This window comes from Penicillium argentinense (genome assembly GCF_028826775.1).
Source record: "Penicillium argentinense strain IBT 30761 chromosome Unknown utg000009l_segment0_segment0, whole genome shotgun sequence".
Lineage (NCBI taxonomy): Eukaryota > Fungi > Ascomycota > Eurotiomycetes > Eurotiales > Aspergillaceae > Penicillium > Penicillium argentinense.
The window spans coordinates 5,615,410-5,634,700 of NW_026622668.1; the positions used below are offsets into that span (position 1 = coordinate 5,615,410).

At 54.3% G+C, this 19,291-nt stretch overlaps 8 protein-coding genes across 8 annotated transcripts; 3 read left to right on the forward strand and 5 right to left on the reverse strand.

The window, feature by feature from the left end:
- Positions 1-568: 568 nt before the first annotated feature.
- Positions 569-3,198, forward strand: bioDA (adenosylmethionine-8-amino-7-oxononanoate aminotransferase; the record flags this gene model as incomplete). Its single annotated transcript, XM_056622173.1, has 5 exons — positions 569-750; positions 825-918; positions 987-2,323; positions 2,385-2,962; positions 3,026-3,198. The coding sequence occupies 5 exons, from the start codon at positions 569-571 to the stop codon at positions 3,196-3,198; spliced, it is 2,364 nt and encodes a 787-aa protein (XP_056472979.1).
- Positions 3,199-3,394: 196 nt separating this feature from the next.
- On the reverse strand, positions 3,395-5,095 carry N7532_009683 (3-deoxy-7-phosphoheptulonate synthase class II; the record flags this gene model as incomplete). The annotated part of the gene is made up of 6 exons (XM_056622174.1): positions 3,395-4,433; positions 4,491-4,542; positions 4,601-4,693; positions 4,752-4,815; positions 4,871-4,980; positions 5,074-5,095. 6 exons carry the CDS (start codon positions 5,093-5,095, stop codon positions 3,395-3,397), a joined length of 1,380 nt encoding a protein of 459 aa, XP_056472980.1.
- A 486-nt stretch (positions 5,096-5,581) lies between these two features.
- Positions 5,582-6,106, reverse strand: N7532_009684 (GNAT family N-acetyltransferase; the record flags this gene model as incomplete). Its single annotated transcript, XM_056622175.1, has 1 exon — positions 5,582-6,106. One exon carries the CDS (start codon positions 6,104-6,106, stop codon positions 5,582-5,584), a length of 525 nt encoding a protein of 174 aa, XP_056472981.1.
- Positions 6,107-6,379: 273 nt separating this feature from the next.
- N7532_009685 (aromatic alcohol reductase) lies at positions 6,380-7,303 on the reverse strand (the record flags this gene model as incomplete). The annotated part of the gene is made up of 1 exon (XM_056622176.1): positions 6,380-7,303. The coding sequence occupies one exon, from the start codon at positions 7,301-7,303 to the stop codon at positions 6,380-6,382; it is 924 nt and encodes a 307-aa protein (XP_056472982.1).
- A 1,473-nt stretch (positions 7,304-8,776) lies between these two features.
- On the forward strand, positions 8,777-9,415 carry N7532_009686 (uncharacterized protein; the record flags this gene model as incomplete). The annotated part of the gene is made up of 1 exon (XM_056622177.1): positions 8,777-9,415. The coding sequence occupies one exon, from the start codon at positions 8,777-8,779 to the stop codon at positions 9,413-9,415; it is 639 nt and encodes a 212-aa protein (XP_056472983.1).
- Positions 9,416-10,128: 713 nt separating this feature from the next.
- N7532_009687 (mannitol dehydrogenase family protein) lies at positions 10,129-11,637 on the forward strand (the record flags this gene model as incomplete). The annotated part of the gene is made up of 1 exon (XM_056622178.1): positions 10,129-11,637. One exon carries the CDS (start codon positions 10,129-10,131, stop codon positions 11,635-11,637), a length of 1,509 nt encoding a protein of 502 aa, XP_056472984.1.
- A 1,728-nt stretch (positions 11,638-13,365) lies between these two features.
- N7532_009688 (beta-glucosidase) lies at positions 13,366-16,066 on the reverse strand (the record flags this gene model as incomplete). Its single annotated transcript, XM_056622179.1, has 3 exons — positions 13,366-15,211; positions 15,263-15,869; positions 15,997-16,066. 3 exons carry the CDS (start codon positions 16,064-16,066, stop codon positions 13,366-13,368), a joined length of 2,523 nt encoding a protein of 840 aa, XP_056472985.1.
- Positions 16,067-17,676: 1,610 nt separating this feature from the next.
- N7532_009689 (TauD/TfdA family dioxygenase) lies at positions 17,677-19,015 on the reverse strand (the record flags this gene model as incomplete). Its single annotated transcript, XM_056622180.1, has 3 exons — positions 17,677-18,340; positions 18,398-18,663; positions 18,716-19,015. 3 exons carry the CDS (start codon positions 19,013-19,015, stop codon positions 17,677-17,679), a joined length of 1,230 nt encoding a protein of 409 aa, XP_056472986.1.
- Between the last annotated feature and the right edge of the window lie 276 nt (positions 19,016-19,291).

The window sequence follows — 19,291 nt, forward strand, 5'->3', positions numbered from 1 at the left end:
GCTGCTGGCGCTGTCGGCTACTCACGGGATGGCCCCGTGTTGGGCCTAATTCTGCTTCTGGGTGCCTGTTCCTGGCGACGCGGGCACGGCCGTCACTGATCCGCACTTTTAAATCTCTAGTTCGCGGACGAATCCGGGGCTGCAGAAGTGCCGCGGAGAATGGCAGGTCTGGGGTGCCGACGCCGTCTCAGGCCGCAGGAATAGATGGGCAAGGGGCAACTTTGGTGCCGGGGGGCTCAACCTGTTGAAGACTCCATAACACTCAGCTTGCACCCCAATGGCGGCTGGTCGTTGGGAAGTTCAACGGGAAAATCCAGCTGGACCTCGGTGAAGACGAAAGGGCGCGGTGGAGCCGCGTGGGGCAGGTGATTCGTGGGTTGACGTCGTTCCCGGAAAGCTCAAGTTGGGAAGCTGCGGACGCGAGTAGATCCTCCTTCCCTCCTTCCCTTTCTGCCTCCTCTTCCTCGGAGTTCCCTTCCTACCCGCGGGTACAATTGTACTACTACTACTACTACTATTACTACTACTACGTACTCAATTGTGGTAGTGCACGAGACACCCTGTCCTCATGTCTCCTGTAGGTGCAGGACTGTGGCGCTCGCTGCCCGCCCATCAAGTCTACGGCGCCAACACCAACGTCGGCAAGACCATCGTTTCCACGGTGCTGTGCAATGCTATTCAACGACAGAACAAACGAGCGGCATTTTTGAAGCCCGTGTCGGCCGGCGCACTGGATGATGCGGATGACCGGTATGCCATGCCACCGCGCTCTCAGACGAAAGAGAGGCAATGGCCGAGCAATTGCAATTACTAACCCGTCGCAGGCATCTGGCACGCTATGGGGCGGGAACGCTGACCAAATGCCTGCACCAATTCGATGAGCCAGTCAGCCCGCATCTGGCGGCCAAGCAAAAGACTGTAAGTAGGCCAGCACAGCGTGGAGAGCGCGAAGTGCTTGGGGTCTCAGGGCTAACACAGAGCAATAGGCTCCGCGGGATGACGATTTGCTCGCGGCCATCCACAATACGCTGTCTGACTGGGCGCGGTCGAACATCGACCTCGCCCTCGTCGAGACGGCTGGGGGCGTGCACTCGCCCGGGCCCAATGGCAACTCCCAAGCGGACCTCTATCGCCCACTCCGGCTGCCCATCGTTCTCGTGGCGGACTCACGCCTGGGAGGCATCTCGGCCTCCATCTCGGCGTATGAGTCACTGCTGCTCCGGGGATACGACGTGAATTCCGTGCTCTTGTTTCGCGATGACTACTACCAGAACCACGAATATCTGGCCAATTTCTTCCGCCAGAAAAGCATTCCGCTGGTGTCTCTGACCGCGCCACCCCCAAAGCCCCCGCAGGAAGATGTGGCCTCGCACGCCAGGGATGAAGAAGCCATGTCTACCTATTACCGGCAGGTCTCCGCGGAGTCAGAGATTCTACGCCTCCTCGAAGACATGAACACGAAGAATCAGGCCCGTCTCACCCGACTGGAGGAGATGGCCGACCGGGCCCAGGATTTGATTTGGTATCCATTCACGCAGCACCAGGGCATGAAACCCAAGGATATCACGGTCATTGACTCGGCGCACGATGATTATTTCCAAACATTTGACGCCGGGCAGACAGAACAACAAGGTGGCGCACTTCGGCCAACATTCGACGGCTCGGCATCGTGGTGGACCCAGGGGCTGGGCCATGGAAACCCGGAGCTTGCCCTCTCTGCGGCATACGCCGCCGGTCGCTATGGCCATGTCATGTTCGCTGGCGCGGTTCACGAGCCGGCCCTCTCGCTGGCCGATAGCTTGCTCAAGACAATTGGGAACCCTCGATTCACCAAAGTGTTTTACACCGACAACGGCAGCACAGGAATGGAGGTCGCAGTCAAGATGGGTCTCCGCGCAGCGTGTGACCGATATGGGTGGGATGCCAGCCAGGAGCAGATCAGCATCCTGGGGCTCAAGGGCAGCTATCATGGGGATACCATTGGCGTGATGGACTGCTCAGAGCCTTCGACCTTCAACAAAAAGGTGGAATGGTATCGGGGTCGAGGCCATTGGTTCGACTTCCCCTTGGTCAAGATGGTCGACGGATCGTGGGTGATCGAGATCCCCGGGGAGCTTCAGGCGGATTTGGGCACAGAGAAGGCCACTTTCGAGTCTTTGGGCTCCGTTTTCGATCTTGATGCCCGACTGGCAACCGAGACGAGCCAAAAGTATAAGAACTACATTCACCGCACCATCCAGGATCTGGTGGATCGCCATGACATGAAATTTGGTGCGTTGATTTTGGAGCCGGTCATTCTCGGCGCAGGTGGAATGTTGTTCTGGTATGTTTTCCCGCATCGTTTTGAACCGGTGCCACCTCTGATACTAAAACGATCGACCCAGCGACCCCCTCTTCCAGCGTTGCTTGACCGATGTCGTCCGCGAGCACCCAGAACTGTTCTCTCCCAATGCGTCCGCGCCGAAATCAGCTCCATCCTGGTCGGGCTTGCCGGTCATTTTCGACGAGGTTTTCACTGGTTTGTACCGCCTGGGCCGTCCATCGTCCGCTTCTTTTCTCGATGTACACCCTGATATCGCCGTGAACGCGAAGCTCTTGACTGGTGGTCTGATTCCGCTCTGCACGACCGTGGCAAGTCAAGAAATCTTTGAAACATTTTCGAGCCCGGAGAAGAGTGACGCTCTTCTTCACGGACACAGCTACACCGCCCATGCGGTGGGATGCACGGTGGCCGTGGACTCCCTGCGGGCGATGTCCGACATGGATGCGAATGGATCATGGGACGGATTCAAGGCCGATTGGCGATCTCACTCAGTCAAGGCCGCGAAGCCAGCCTCGCCCGAGGTCTGGAGTGTCTGGTCGCAGGATCTCCTCCGAGACCTTTCTTGTGCAGAGACTGTGGAGAGTGTCTTTGGAATTGGCACTGTGCTCAGCATTTCGCTGCGTGATGCCGAAGGTGGAGGTAGGTTTGCCCACATCAAGTTTCTAGCTGCTTTTCTAGATCCTCGCACTAACTCGATCGCAGGCTATACATCAACGGCTGCTAAGGGATTACAACAAAAACTGGCTGCTGGCGGTGACCAGTTCAATGTGCATTCGCGAGTCCTGGGCAATGTGCTGTACCTGATGTCCAGTGTCACATCAAAGCCCGAGTCTCTGCAAGAAATGGAGAGACTTCTCCGGTCTTCACTGGTTTAATGATCTACTGCGATGCGACCATGTCAATGCCTTGTTTATAAATGCACATACATCCGTCAACCCACTTGGACCGTGTGGAATTACATTTAGTGTAGTACACGGAAATGACTATAAAGATACGAGCAGCAAGTCTCTAACCACTTCAATATCGAGATTCAATGCCTCGTACTATGTATTTTGTTCACGCAGCATATGGCTACTCCGATTCCTGGCGATAGAATCCTGCGACCAGGAATGCGAGCTCCAGAGCCTGTTTCTCATTAAGTCGAGGATCACAGAACGTGGTGTAGCGTTCTCCCAGCCCATCTTCCGTCAATCCGGCTGCACCGCCTACACACTCTGTCACGGCCTCGCCGGTCAATTCGAGATGCATGCCGCCGAGGAAGGACCCCGCGGCCTGGTGAATTTCCAGTGCCTGTCGAAGCTCCTCAAGGATATCGGTGAAATGGCGCGTCTTGACTCCTGAGGGCGTAGCTTGTGTGTTTCCATGCATCGGATCGCACTGCCAGACCGGAACATGGCCTGATGCCTGTACGGCGGCAATATGGCCTGGGAGATAATTGGCAATCTTCTTGGCGCCGTAGCGGGAGATCAGGGTCACCTTGCCAATTTCTTTGGAGGGGTTCACGACGTTTAGCAATCGGACCAATTCGTCAGCCTGCATGCTAGGGCCGATTTTGATGCCAATGGGGTTGGCAATTCCCCGGAAGAACTCGACATGCGCACCATCCAATTGGCGTGTCCGGTCACCAATCCAGATGAAGTGGCCGGAGGTCGCATAGAATCCACTTGCCGAGGCCGCCGATGTCTCGGAGCTGGTCTGGGTGGGATGTCGCAGGAGTCGAGTGAGACTCTGCTCGTATTCTAATGACAGCCCCTCGTGGCTCGTGTAAATGTCGGCAGTCTCCACGCCACGGTCTTTGTCGATGCCGACGGTTTTCATGAATCTCAAGGCATCTTTCACGGCTTTCACAATCTTCGAGTACTGTTCCTTGATTGAGGGGGTAATGACATGGCCCAGACCCCAGTCGAGTGGGGAGTGAAGGTCTGCCAGACCTGAGGAAAGAGATGCACGCAGGTAATTGAGAGTTGCCGCGGAGTGAAAGTAGGCTGACACCAGGCGCGACGGGTCAGGGCGTCTAGACTCCGCATCAGCCGCGAAGCCATTGATGTTGTCACCACGGAACGAAGGCATCTCGACCCCGTTGATCACTTCAGTGGGGCTGGATCGGGGTCTGTGTGGGGTTAACAGGTGATCATGGAAGAGGCTACAAGATCAGCTGGGGGCATACTTGGCAAATTGGCCTGCGATGCGGGCAATTCGAATCACCGGCTTGTTGGCGCCTGCAGCGTACCAAGGTCAGCAGAACGACTTGATGGTCGGAAGGCATGGTGTTCGTACCCCAGATCAGGACCAAACTCATTTGAAGCAGAAGCTTGGCCTTGGCCTCGATCATATCTTGGTTACAGTAATCGAATAGTTCTGCGCAGTCACCTGTTCCCGCCACAGATTAGAATGGCTCTCCAGCTTGATCGTGGTGGGGCGAACACACCTCCCTGGAGAACGAAGGCCCTGCCGAGAGCCACCTCTCGCAGGCTGTTTTTGAGGTTGGTTATCTGGGTTTTTATTAGTCAATCGATCCTGGAAAAGGACGATCGAGGGGTAATATACTTCTTTAGTCGTGACCAGCGGTGGAAGCTTCTCCAGTTTTTCCAATGCATCTTTCAAACCTTGCGCATCTTCATACACCACATCCTGCTTGATGGGTTTTGTAGCCCACGCTAGAGAGCGCGCAAGAATCGGTCAGAGGTTAGACAAACTCATTGGATCAGTTTGTTCATCAACGTCGAAAGGGCGCCGGAGAGAACACGTACAGTTCGGGCTCCAATCCGCCATTGTGTGGGGCCAGAAACGATGATCAAACAATGAGTAGCTCTGGTAGAGTGGGGAGAGAAAGCCTGGTCTTGTCAGGATCGATTGAGTAAATACAGAGGAGAACCACCAGCAAGGAAAAGAGTCCAGCTTGTTTTTGAATCGCACTAGGAACAAAGCGATGCTCGAAACTTTCAGCACAAAAAAAGCGCGCTTATTCACGGGACCCTGGGTGAGTCATGTTGACACCTGAGGCTGCATACTGACATTCAGGCATTCAGGCAGCAACGAACTGTCGATAATCTTGAATGGACATCGTGGATTCGAGGAGAACGTCAGGTACGACAAGCTGCCGTTGGTGGAGGAAATATTTACATGATCGGTATGAAATCAGTTGCACGTATGTAGGAATTTTGTAGCTGCCAGAGCCAGATCAAGGGTTACTGGAACTGACATCCAGGTCCAGCACAGTATATTTTCCTTTGGAGTTCATTCCACGCTGAATTTTGACTATGGCGGCGTCAAATCGCAGGCCATGAAGATGGTATCGTGCAGCGGTGTCTCATAGTACGGCTCTGTTTCGATGAAACCGTATTTGCGATAGAGTCGCTGTGCAGCCAGCATCTCGGGCAGAGTATCCAAGCGCATGCCGCGATACCCCAGAGATTTAGCTTGTGCCACGATCGCCTCGACGAGCCGGTCCCCGAGATTGAGACCGCGTGCTTCCGGCACGACGTACAGACGCTTTATTTCACACCAATGATCAGAACTGCGGCGGAGTGCGACGCAACCAATTGCGGAAGATGGAGGAAGCCACACAGAGCCTTGCGCATCGCTCCTCCGGGGCTCGGTCGTTCTCGCGATAAGCAAGGCGCCTCCCTGCGCCTCAGCATATTTTCCGGGGATTGATTCGAGCTCGTCTTGGAACGATTGAAAGGTCAAGTCGATTCCGAGGGACGCAGCGTAGCCTGAAAACAACGAATGGATTGTCCCGGTATCCTCAGGGAAGGACGCTGGTTCAATCGAGACACCCATCGGCGCGGGGCGCAAGACAAATGAAAGATTCTAGGTGCTATCAGAATGATAACAAGAGACCGTTGGGGTCGAACCGCCCTGTAGGCAGGTGGGACGTTCTCGTCGGCGTGGCTGCCGGCAGCCGACGCCGAGGTGGAGCTCCCGGCGCTGGTCCATTTGACCTACTACATGGTCCTATACTTGAGGGTATAGTACAGATATCCAGGCGGACGACACAAATGACCAGTCAAATGTATTTATCGACATCTCACAGCAACTGAATCCCCTCAATATCTACATCCCCTCCAGTCCATGGCGTTGGGCCCAATCTTCTGCCGTTTCGGCGGGCATCCCACACTGCCTATTCCACGTCCTGGGCAAATCCCATGCCACGCCGCGTCCCTGACCGAAGACGGCTTGATATTTCAGCAGACTGTTGTGCGGGTCTTGTGCCAGCGCGGCCTGCATCGCTTTCGCGGTCAGGACATTCCGAGCGATCGGCCTTCCGATCAGACGTTCAACCAACTGTGCCAATCCTTCGTAGCTGATGGTATCGCCACCAACAAAGATGGGACGGTTTTGGAACAGATCCTCCTTTCCTAGCACGATCTCCGCGGTGAACTTCCCGATATCCTCGGGGGTCGTGACTGTGACACGGTTCGCCAGGCTTCCGAGCGCATTTACCCGCTGGTTCTTCAAGTCGACGACTCCAAACGAAGGTTCGAAGAGGAAGCTCGTGAACATGCCCGTCGACACGATGGCCCATTTAGTGTGGCTTTGTGATCGAAGAAGATCACGCACATCAAGCTGCTCGTCGAAGATATCTTGGGGAGAACCTCGCCCGATCGCGTCGTAATCCACACCGAATTGCCACGGAATGAATCGAGATACCTGTGCCAAAAGAGCAGCCCGGGCAATTTTTGCTTGTACTCCAGTGCCTGACACAAAACCAGTGCATCCGATCACTGTGTCATAGCCGGCAAAGATTGCGGACAGCTTTTGCTCGGAGTCTTCGACAATATCGCCCTGGACAAAGTGGACTCCGATTTCCTGCAAAATGGCATTTTGTTGTTGCTTCGACGGGTTAAGGTGATCGATCCGACCAGGGCGCAGCAGCACTCCGACAGATGCAGGCTGGTGAGGATGCGAGACCAGGGCGTGCAGCACTTGGAAGCCCAGTTCCCCCGCGCCAATCACGAGAATCTTCGAAGACGCCATATTGCTGGCCGCAACATTATCGTTCGGCAACACACATTCTTATCTTTCCATTGCGCACGATTCAGATAGTTCTCCTAACTCCGTGCTTTGTAATGCATCCCGCCGTGGAGGCCGGTCCGTCCTCGTTGTCGCCCCTTAACTCCGTTCTTGGCAGTGCCCTAGGTACATGCAGAAATGAAACTAAGTCAGGAGTCCAGCCACAGTCGGGAATATCTTCTCAGTACAATCCGACTTTACTATGTTGTTCGGATGGGGGCGAACGAGGATGTATATTTTTGAGGTGCGGAGTGCACCAGTGTGATCTATACCAACGGGGATGGTGACAGCACCGGCGTGCGGGGGGAGATGAAGGTGGACGCTTCCCTTCAGGCGCCCATTTAAAAAATCATCGCCTCATCTGCCCGAATCTCACACTACAGAGCTACGCACGATGCCCTCAGGGGAGACGGGCAGAAATGCTCACTCGGGCGAGTCTTTCGACAAGTCAACAAAGCAGAGACCTTAGTACTTACTCATCGAGAACATCGGCAAACAGAATACAGCGTCTGCTCATCATGGTGACCAGAGTACGGCATCGAGACAGACCGGGTCTCAATCTTCGGTGCAGAGCCTCTCGGGTCCAATCCAACCGAAGAACAACTGCAAGGAGTTCTCGCAGAGCTCGGAAGCTTGACGGCCGAGATGATCTTCGTGTTTGTCTGCTCGGCCAGTCTATTGCTCTTCTCTTTTCTGCCGTGAGATATCACGGTCAACCAGGAAGAGTTCAAGCGAGTCCTGGGGATACAGAACAGTGAGCTTCCTTGGCTGCTCGGTGCGTATACCACTCCACTAATCTTATCTGTGGTAATCTCTGGCTCGCTGAGTGACTTGGATGCCACCCGAGGATGTTAATGGTCGGGGCATTTGCCTGGCTGACCATCTGGAGTGTCGTGGGCGTTTTCGCTATCCATCCGGGAAGAATTATTTTGTTCTACATCGTGCGTTCGATACAAGGGCTGGCGATTGGGCTGTTGGTCTCTGGGTCGTGTCTATAAGCCTGGGCTCCGGAAAAACAAAGTCTTCTCCGTTATGGCTACGACGGCACCCTTTGGCTTCTGGCTCGGCGCGATCCAGGGTGGTGCCCTGAAGAGCCACCTCTCCTGAATATTCGGCTCTAATACATTGCTTTCTGGTCTATGTCTCGGAGTAGGCTATCTCGCCGTCCCTCGAATACAGCCCGTAGCCGATATCGCCGGTGGTACAGCACCCTCCATCCGAGATTTTGACTTCCCTGGAGCCGGGTGCACGATGCCTGGTTCTGTCTGCGTGCGTTTTGGTCCGACTCAAGGATCAGTAGAGACATGGCGTCCATATACCTATACACCAGTAGTGCTAGGAGTCATCTTCCTGATTGTGTTCTTTCTTGTTGAGCGCCAAGTTCAGCGGGCGTTGATCCCAAGTATTTTATGGAAGACCCGGGGCTTTAAACCCATTATGGTGGCTCATTCCTTGAGCTTCGGTGCCTTCGTTGGAGCCTGGCAATTCTATGCCGTGCAATTCTGGCTTCGAATTCAACAGAAAGCCCCGATCACGATAGAAATAGACCTCTTACAAATTGCCATACTCGGGATACTTGCAACATGGGTTGTAAGCAAGACATTTCATGTGGTCCCGGGGAATTTCCTCTACCTCGCCGCCATGTTTGCTTTTGCCATGGGGCCTGCCTTTTTCCTGCCACAGACCGTCGATAGCCTGTATTGGGCTCTCTCATTACCCGGGGTGGCTTTAGGGACGTTTGGCTCCGATCTGTCGTTCGCCGCTGTATCCATCTATATCACGAGCAGCGTGCCCCGATCTTATCAGGGCAGTGCGGGCAGTCTCCTGGTCCCTGTGCAGAATCTCAGTTCCGCGGTGATGACCTCTGTCGCGGACACGATCGGAACCAAGGTGGACCAGGGGCCGTCGAGAGATATTGGGCTGACGGGGCTGCGGGCCATTGGGTGGCTTTGGTCTCGCGGCGGAGATGGTTGCGGGGCTCGTCACCGTCATCTGGATGCGGATCCCAAAGAGGAGGAAAAGGAACAAGTCACGTGGTATGTACATGTACTATCTGTGCTGTACTTAGTTGGGTAGTGGGACAAAAACAGGGCATGCCTGCACCTGCCTGTGGGTGAGCTGATTCATGGTCTTGGATAATTGTATCACAATTGCATCAGTTGTTTTGTGGTTCTGTTTGTTGTGTTTGCTACGTTTGTTGTGTTTGCCGGGTATCAACTGTCCCTTTCTGCCGGGCGGTAGTCCTGATAGAGCTTCTGCCTCAGGCCACCAGGCCAACCAGTCGGCAGCGCCATCGGCAGAATGGGCCAATTCCTCTCCGACGACGCCAAATTTCTCGCAGGATGCCGACACCATCAATTGCGGGCAACTGACAGCCGGAGCACGCTGCAGAGATTTCACGCATTCCCCGCAGGCAGGTTCGGTGTTGACCTGCCTGTGACTAACCTGTTCTCGGACAACGGGGGAGGCGAGATCTGACGCAAGCAGGGAAAGCCAGGCCCGAGCAGCAATGAGCGGCCAGACCAGGACAAGCTCGGGCCCCAATTGCCCCCGAATTTCGCCCCCGATGTTCCAGAAGAGCGCAAGTGTCCCACCTGCCCCCAGGGCGAGAAGTGCCCCGGCTCCACACGCCGCCGGATTGGCGCCCACCGCGTGATGTAATGCAGCCTCCAGCATTTTCCGGCGATCTTCAAAACTGGCGGTGACCCTGTCGGCTTCGGACAGTTTTCTTTTCTCCTCTCCTCCTGATCCTTTCTTCTCTCACGTCCTGGTCATCCATACAATTGATCATGGCACCTCTCAAGCTCAGCAACCACAACCTCGCACAGATTGCGACTGCGGGCGCGTCTCAGGTCAAGGTTCCGAACTACGCGCGCGGTGGCGCTGTGAAGGAGGGAATCGTTCACATCGGTGTCGGTGGCTTCCACCGTGCCCATTTGGCGGTCTATGTCGACCAGTTGATGCAAAACCATGGGGTAACCGACTACGCCATCTGCGGCGTGGGTCTGCAGCCCTTCGACGTCGCAATGCGGGATGCTCTCGACTCGCAGGATGGGCTCTACACCGTCATCGAGCGCTCGGCCAAGGGAAGCTTTGCCAACGTCATCGGCAGCATCAATTCCTATCTTTTCGCCCCGGATGACCGCGAGGCCGTCATTGCCAAGATGGCGCACCCGGACACCCATATTGTGTCTCTCACCATCACTGAGAGCGGCTACTTCTACAACGAGAATACCCACGAGCTTCAGAGCGAGCACCCCGATATTCAACACGACCTCGACCCGGCCAACGAGAACAACCCCCACACCACCTTCGGATTTCTCTATGCTGCCCTCGCCCGCCGTAAGCAGCAAGGTCTCAAAGCCTTCACCGTGATGTCGTGCGATAATATGCAGAAGAACGGCGCCATCACTCGCCACATGTTGCAGTCATTTGCCCGGCTGCGCGACCCTGAGTTCGCGGACTGGATTGCAAAGGAAGCCCACTTCCCGAACGCTATGGTTGATCGTATCACTCCGCAGACCGCACCGAATGATAAGGTCACCCTTGCACAGGACTTCGGTATTGAGGACTCATGGCCGGTGGTCACCGAGCCTTTCATGCAGTGGGTCATCGAGGATCACTTCTCAGATGGTCGCCCTCCATTTGAAAAGGTCGGTGTCCAGGTGGTGACCAATGTCCACGACGTCGAGCAATTCGAAAAGCATAAACTCCGCTTGCTCAACGGAAGTCACTCCGCGATCGGCTACCCAGGCCAGCTGGCAGGCTTTAAATACGTCCATGAGGTGATGGAGCACCCAGTCTTCAGCAAGTTTGTCTGGCAGATGATGCAAGAAGAGGCTAAGCCCAACTTGCCTGAAATTCCCGGCGTCAACATTGATGAGTACTGTAAAACTCTCGTCGAGCGCTTTGCCAACCCCACAATAATGGACCAGCTGCCACGTGTCTGTCTGAATGCCTCAGGAAAGGTCCCGCAATTTATTATGCCCTCGATCGCCGAGGCGATCTGGGTCACGGGCCCCTTCCGCCGCCTGTGCTTCGTTGCCGCTGCTTGGTTCCATTATATCAAGGGTGTCGACGACAACGGAAATACCTTCCATGTCGAGGACCCAATGGTTGATGAGCTCAAGGCCAAGGCACATGCCGGAGGTACCAACCCAGCTGAGCTCCTCAGCATTAAGAACTTGTTCGGTGACGATTTGCGCGGCGATAAGCGTTTCATCCAGGAGATGACCATTGCGATGGAGGATATCGCCCGGGACGGCATTTTGAAGACTCTACCCAAGTACGTGGATTAATCATTTCGCTCTAGGGCGATGAACATGATTCAAAAAGTACCATGCGTTTGCGAGCGATCTTGACGTCTTTTTCCTGTTTGTTTCTGATGTGTGTTACGAGGTTGTGATGTCACGAAGGAATCATGGCATATGTATAGATGATGATAGACGAAATCCCCTAATTCTCACTTCGTCAGCTTCCCCCATCATTCCAACTCTTTAGTGTAATCATATCAAACTGGGTGTATGCCTGCGGAGGGTGCTACACTATAACTACCGATTACCGACTGGTATTGTAGTTAAGAGATCAACATTGTTGAATCTAAATATCCCGAATAGAAAATTGACTTACGTGCAAGTTGGCAATACTTGCTTCAGATCCGTCATTCAATTGGATGAACATGGGGGTGTCACAAGATCGGACCCATCACGACACTTTATGTGGTCCATTGCAACGAATGGGACTTGTTCTTAAGGAGAGAAGCATGTTTCTCTTGCCTACTGAGGACCAGGTCATTGTGAACTAAGCATCAAACCTCTGCCAGTAACAACAACAACAACCAGGCACTGAAAGATCCATGGGCCTCTCGGCTACGCGGTTGCACCCGCCAAATACAACGATAGGACATTATAGAACAATCCAGCATCATTCCCACAAGCTGGCTGGGCAGCTTATCCATGGCTGCCATCATAGGAGAATCCGGATTAACTTTTACTTTCTGGGTGCATCACATCCACTGGGGTTGACTTCGACAAAGGGTGGACTCGGAGAGCGGAACCATCACATGATAAAACTGTCCGCTGAACCGCAATGAAGTCATTTGCTAAGTAAACCAAGATTCTCGAAAAAGCGCATCTTAGCCTTCCAAAATGGTAACCAATGTCTTGCTCATATTTTCCAGGACAAATGATTCGACAGGGACATGTATAGGCTGAACACCTGATCAATTGTAAAAAGTTTCCAAAGTGTATAATCTGGTATTCAAATCATACTAGCTCTGTAAATCCCGTGCTTCCTTTCCAGCCAAACCTCAGAGAAGCATTTAATTATTTACACTTGCCAGTTGGCTGGTTGGGTTGTTGCTAATGGCAAACTGTTAGCTGCTGTTTTTGAAAAATTAGGAGAAACCCTAGGAGAAAGCATACCTCGCAAATGCCAGATTTGCAGTTACCCATGCTACCGTCCTTCTTGCAGGGCTGTCCGGGAGCGATCTGTGTATTTGTTAATACATAAGTATGAAACATAGGAGCATGGGTCTTCACGCACCGGGCCACCTGCCATGCTCAGGCCAGCCAGGGCAAGGACAGTGAAGAGGATGAAACGCATGATGGAGACGGTCTAGGAATGAAAGGTTTTGAAGACAATGAAGAGAAACGAATGAACGAAGCGAGAGAACTTATATGCTTCCATACCTCGGTTCGATATGATCTTCAGGGGTGCTTGCGTGTAGTTCACAAAACGTCACTTGATCGATCGACTTGCCCCCTGCCTTATTGAGTAAAGTGCTGCTATGATCCGCCCATCCGAGGAAAACTAGTACATGAACCAGGCAGACACAATATTACTGTCATCATGGTGGGAACCTGGATAATAGAAATCATCTGCTCTGCCCCTTACGAGAGGACTAAATAGTGCACTCGTGCAGTGCAGTTGTGCCGCTGTTGGGAAGGTTGCGCCGAAGCGCATCAACCAAGGAATCAAAATTTGATATGTGGGAGTCATTGCTGTAGGTCTCATTCTTGGGTTATCTAAAGGCCAAGCCAAAAACGCGTCTTGCAAACGTTGAATTCCCCCCGAAGCTGCTCTGGACCCGTACCAGTCACCATGACCTCGTAACGGCCCTTTTCTGAAATCCACTGCCCCCGCTGCTCATCCCACCAGCTGGTGGCGATCTTCTTCTCGACCGAAAGTTCTACCGATTTCGTCTCCCCTGGCTGCAAGAAGACCTTCTGGAACGCCTTTAGTTCACGGACAGGACGGTTGACATCTGTCGACGGGGGAACAACCCAGAGCTGAATGATCTCCGCGCCGGCGCTGGAACCGGTATTGGTGACCGCGACTGTCGCGGTAATCGGCTCGCCCGATTCCGTATATTGAGGCTGCTCAGGCGCCGTGCTGATCCGCAGATCCGATCGTGAGAAGCTGGTGTATGACAGGCCATAGCCGAACGGAAAGGCGGGAGCCACCGCACTCTTCTCAAAATACCGGTAACCCACATAGATGTCCTCGCCGTATAGAACACGGCCGCGTTCTGAGCGGAAGTTGATGTAGGAAGGGTTGTCTTGCAAGCGACGAGGGAATGTGACTGGTAGCTTGGCGGATGGATTGACATCGCCGTAGAGGATGTCTGCGATGCCGTTGCCGCACTCATTTCCACCGAACCAGGCCTGCACGAGAGCGCGTGCCTCCTTGACCCACGGCATCGTTACTGGTGTGCCAGACTGGATGACGACCACCGCATTGGGATTGGCCGCCAGGACGCGACTGATCATCTCATCACTGCCTGGTGGTAAATCCATGTGGTCACGGTCGTACCCCTCGGTCTCCCATTCGCTGGTGAGACCAGCGAAAATGACCACCTGCTCGGCCTTTGCGGCCTGCTCGACAGCGGTGGAGATGAGCTCTTCCTCGCTGACACGGCGACTGGCGCCAAAACGGAACCCACCGGGTCCAAAGGCGACAATTCCTCGCGTGTCGAGGTCGGAGGTGGGCGCAGTGCCGAACTCGAAGACAATCTTATAGGTTTGACCGGCCTTGAGCTCCTTCACACCGCGTTCTTCGATGGTACCCGTGCCAAAGAAGGCCGAGCCCTGCTTCTGGTTCTTGGTGTTGTCCACCACCACCTCGCCGTCTAAATACAGTCGTCCCGTGCCGACCACGGTGACGCCAAAGTCGTAGAGCCCGTCATCCTCGGGAGTGAAGAAGCCTTCCATATCGACGTAATAGGTCATGGACTTGATCTTGGGATTGACATAATCCATGAGGAACCCGCTGGAGGCAATAAGGTGGAGCTCGTCAACGACCGTCCGCTCGTTGCCTGCACTTTGGGGCTCGTTGTATACCTTAAATGTGAAGCCGGTCTTGCCGTCGGCCGTCTTGAGGAGTGGGCCCAGCAAAGGCAGTTCCTTATGGGAGTAGATACCTTGAGCGAATTTAACTTCCTTGGAGCTCTTTGCTGCTACTCCCTCAAAAGGAGTCACTGTATAATACGGAGCCAACGAAGCCGAACCCCCACCGCAGTACGAGGCAATCCGGGCGTTGGGGCCAATGACGAGCACCGATCTGTCCTTCTTCAACGGAAGGACATCTCCTTCGTTTTTCAAAAGGACGACCGACTCCGCCGCTGCACGGCGCAGCAAAGCCTGGTCTTCGGGCCGGTTAAGAGCCTTCTCGGGGGCCCCCTCTGGGATTCCAAGCGGCTCGACCCAGTTCACCAGGTTCAGGATATTCCGCACTCGCTCGTCCAGTTTGAATTGGGCGACCTTGTTGGAGGAGACGGCATGCGCGAGGGCCTCCCCTCTCCAGCGCGTTTTTCCCGGCATCTCAATATCGAGGCCTGCATTGATGGCGTCGGATGTACTGTATGTACCAAACCTAGAGTAGTGTTAGAGCCAGTGTCTATCGACACGCGCGGGGGTCACCTACCAATCGCTCATGACCATGCCATCCCATCCCCACTCTTTCCGGAGGATATCTTCGAGAATGGCCTTATTCTCGCTCACATGAGTCCCATTCACCTTGTTGTAGGCGGTCATGATACATGCCGAGCGGCAAATGCGCATGGCGACTTGGAAGGGCAGCAGATAGATCTCGCGCAGAGCTCGCTCCGTCACGATGCTGCTCACGGCCATTCGCTCATGCTCTTGGTCATTGCAGACAAAGTGCTTTAATGTCGCGGCGACGCCTTGGTCCTGCATCCCTTTGCAGAAATGACCCGCCAGAGTGCCGGAGAGCACCCCGTCCTCGGAGAAAGACTCGAAGCCACGTCCACCCAGCGGGGACCGCTGGATATTGATCGTGGGCCCGAGGACGATGTGGGTGCCCTTGGCGATGGCCTCTTCACCCATCAATTTGCCGACCTGCGACAGTAGCTCTGCATCCCAGGTTGCACCCAGCGCCGTGGCACATGGAAAGCAAGCGGCGGGGATGCCATTGAAGAAGCGAGTGCCGCGGACGCCGTTTGGGCCATCCGACATGCGCAGCGCAGGGATTCCCAAGCGCGGAATGGGCACGGTGTGCCAAAAATCACGGCCTGGCGCAGACGGTCAGCGTCGATCTGCACAGGGTTGGAGGTAGTCATTGGGACGGCCGAGCATACCGCCGATGGAGATGGACCGGACGGAGCGCAGGGAGAAATCAGGGACATGGGTAGTACCTACCTGCAGTAAGGGCGACCTTTTCCCCGAGGGTCAGCTCCTCGATGGCCTGGCCTATATCGATTCGGCCCATGGTGGATGAGAGTTGGTGGTGTTGGGAGGGAAGTCGGAGTCGGTCGCTGTTTGCTGCACCGATGCGGTGGAGCTAGGAAGCACGATCGTCTGGACGTGGCGCCAATCTTGCTATCATGGGCCACTTATCCTTTCTTGAGACAGCCCAGCGACTCGCGAGTCGCGTGTGAAGAGTAATCAAAGATAATAAAGACGTGAGGATTATTCCAATGCGACGGGCAATGCGCTCGTTACTCTCGTGTGCGCTGCTGCTGGGCTACCGGAGATATTTAATTGTTTCCCGCCGGGGCGCGTGCAACTCCCCGCTTGGATGCTGCACGGCGTGGCATCTCGCGCCGCGATCAGTCGAGGCGAGATCCGGCCGTCGCTGCGGGGATGGCACGTCGTCGTCTCTCGATGAGGCACGGAGAAGCGCCCGAGGTTTAGCCGGCGGTGCCGCCACGGCAGTTCGGACCGCTCGTCCGCCTGCGACCAACTGTGGGCTATGAGAGGGCGTAAGACGAAGGTACGAGTGCTGGACCGGTTGCCAACGGGCCAGGTGGTCCACTGACAGGAGACCAATGCAAGAGGCGGTACACGCTGACTACAAATGGGGAAGTGTACATGGTACCCTATCCTCAGATGGATTTCTCAAGGCCTTCCAAGGTTGGTGTCACGTGGCAGGAAATAGCTACAAGATCGCACTGTCTAGTACACTAGTTAGAGAATAGCCCGAGGCTGAATCTCAATATATTTTATGATGCCATTAACCGCACAATCAATACATAATCGTGGGAAGAGAGTAGTCTAGTGTTGGATCACAGATCTACCGAAGTTAGCCCGGGATGGCCGGGCACACTAAGTGTTGCTCCTTCCGCGGCACCGACGATCGATCTACGACCGCACGACGTGGGTACCTACAGCTGTATGGTATTTGATCCTGGATGGATTACACTTCTAATGAATTTCTCAACTCACCAAGCTTTTTGAGCTGCTTCTGCCCGGGCCCATCCCTAATGCAAATGCATGAAGATCACTGTGGATGGTTTTGATTTTAGATATACTGTATATTTTGTTGAGATTGGATACGATGAAGCACTGAATATTGAATAAGGGCCTGCTAGACAAATCGACCTTGATGGATTAGAACTTGACTGTATCATGTTAAACTGTCTACATACATTCTGGGAGTATTTATCCCTGAACGGGCGGCAAGCCCCTGACAGTAGTAAACCCCTATTATCGGTCTCAATCGGAATTCTTCCATGAAGATCCCCTGAATTTAGAATATAATGTCGCACAAGAGCGTTTGAAGCGCATATCAAGCTCAGTCCCCGGGTTTCCCTGAACAGGCATGCCGACAGAGGTTGGGAATGAGGCATCAATTCGGTGCCTTATCCTGGAACCTCAACATTTTGTCATTGGAAGATTTAATTCGCAACCTATTCTTTGTGGAGTATAGTGGAACAGCTGACCAGAAATAATCATAAAAACACGTGGCAGTTGGCTATGGGCAAAATATATATCCATTCATATGTTATTACGTATCAAGACATGAGATGTGAACAGCTTCCAAGATACATCAGGGAGCTGGTTATTAATGTAATCGCACCATGCGACCTGGCAAAGACCCTACTCCGCATCAAGCGGGCAGATGGGTGGCTGGTCATTCACCTGAATCCCTCCGCGCTTCTTTTCCAAGCTGTCGTGGTAGGGAAGGCGCCATCCGCCCTCCGACTCGGGGGCGGAGAGCCAGAGTCGCATCAGGTGTCGGCGCCGGGCAGGTTGTCCATCCTCATCCACCGCACCCGGTGGGTGGTCGGTGTAGGCCGTGCGGGCGTGGAACACATGCGAGTTGCTCACGAACTGGATGTCGCCGGGGGCCAGAATCATGTGCAGCGACAGTTCCGCACAGGTCTTCTCGAAGATTTCCATGGCGTATTTCTGTTTGTCGGAGAGAGGCGGAATCACGGCATTCGGGCCCGAGTTGAATCGCGACAACGAAGTCACATTCATGGGGTCAAACCGGGCATAGACCCGGGGGTTGTCGCCAGCGCGGTCATTCTCGAGATAGAAAATGCTGCCTCGGATCCATTGCTCCTCGCCTTCGGACAGCTCGCCCTTGCGGTCAAAGTACCACGTCGGCTCACAGAGGGTTTGGACCACATCGGGGTGTCTCTCCTGGAGAACATTGAATACATGGTGGGTGGAGGAAATGTCCGACTCGCCACCCGAGAGGGATTTGGCAATGCAGAGAAGGCCGACAATATCTGAGCCATCCGTGTGGAAGTATTGACTACAGACGGAGTCAGCATGGAAAGTAGAGGAACACAGGGAACAGTCGGGGATTTACCGAGCATTGGTGCGGTAGATTCGAACTCGGTCTGTCTTGGTCGGGTCTTCGCCCAGATCCTTGACGTGACCGAGAACATGGCCACGACCATTTTGGCTCACAAAGTAACCCAGGTAAGTGCCGAGGCCCATATATGCCGTGGCACATTTTCGCAGATCCCACTGTCGCACCGGAATTCCTTTGAAAAGATAAAAGCCCTTGCCATCAATCAGGTCCCTTCGAAGAGCCTCCAGGCGCTTGGAGAGGTTGGGAAGAACGAAGTTGGACTACGAGGAAGTCAGTCGGTGACGTTGAGGGTTGGTAAGCGGCCTCTCTCACCTTGGAGATGCCCGTCAACGGCAAATCTTGCGCAATGAAGTTGTCCGCCGCGGTGCTAATTTCTCGAATTTCATCGGCATCGAATTGGTGTGTCCAAAGCTCCGGGTGATCTCGGTAGTCGTCCGCTTTCCAGACCGTGGGTCCTGTGTGCACTTTAGGGAAGTCGGCATACGGGCGAACTTGGGAATACACGGGTGGGTGTTGTCCCGAGGTCTTGAATCCATCGGGGAATTTGGTCAGGTCAATTGGTTTCGTCGGCGGGACCGACGAGGTCACTGTTTCTAGAACCGTGGACGACATAATGGGTGCTCCCGACTTTGCTCATCGAGAACTATGCAAGACTCGGCACGAACAATGCGTGGGAACAAGGTCAACCAGGTGCCCTGCTTGTCCAGAGGGAGATATTTACGATCATGACCTCCACCCGATTATATATACTCCATCCCGGCTGAATGACACCCTCTACTGGTGGGACCCCGCATCGGGCTGTCGTCTCGATCGGCCATGAGCTGGTGTGCAGTCGGCGGGTGGTGCTCACGTGCCTGGTCGGCACGTCGGCAGCGCTTGGGCGATCCG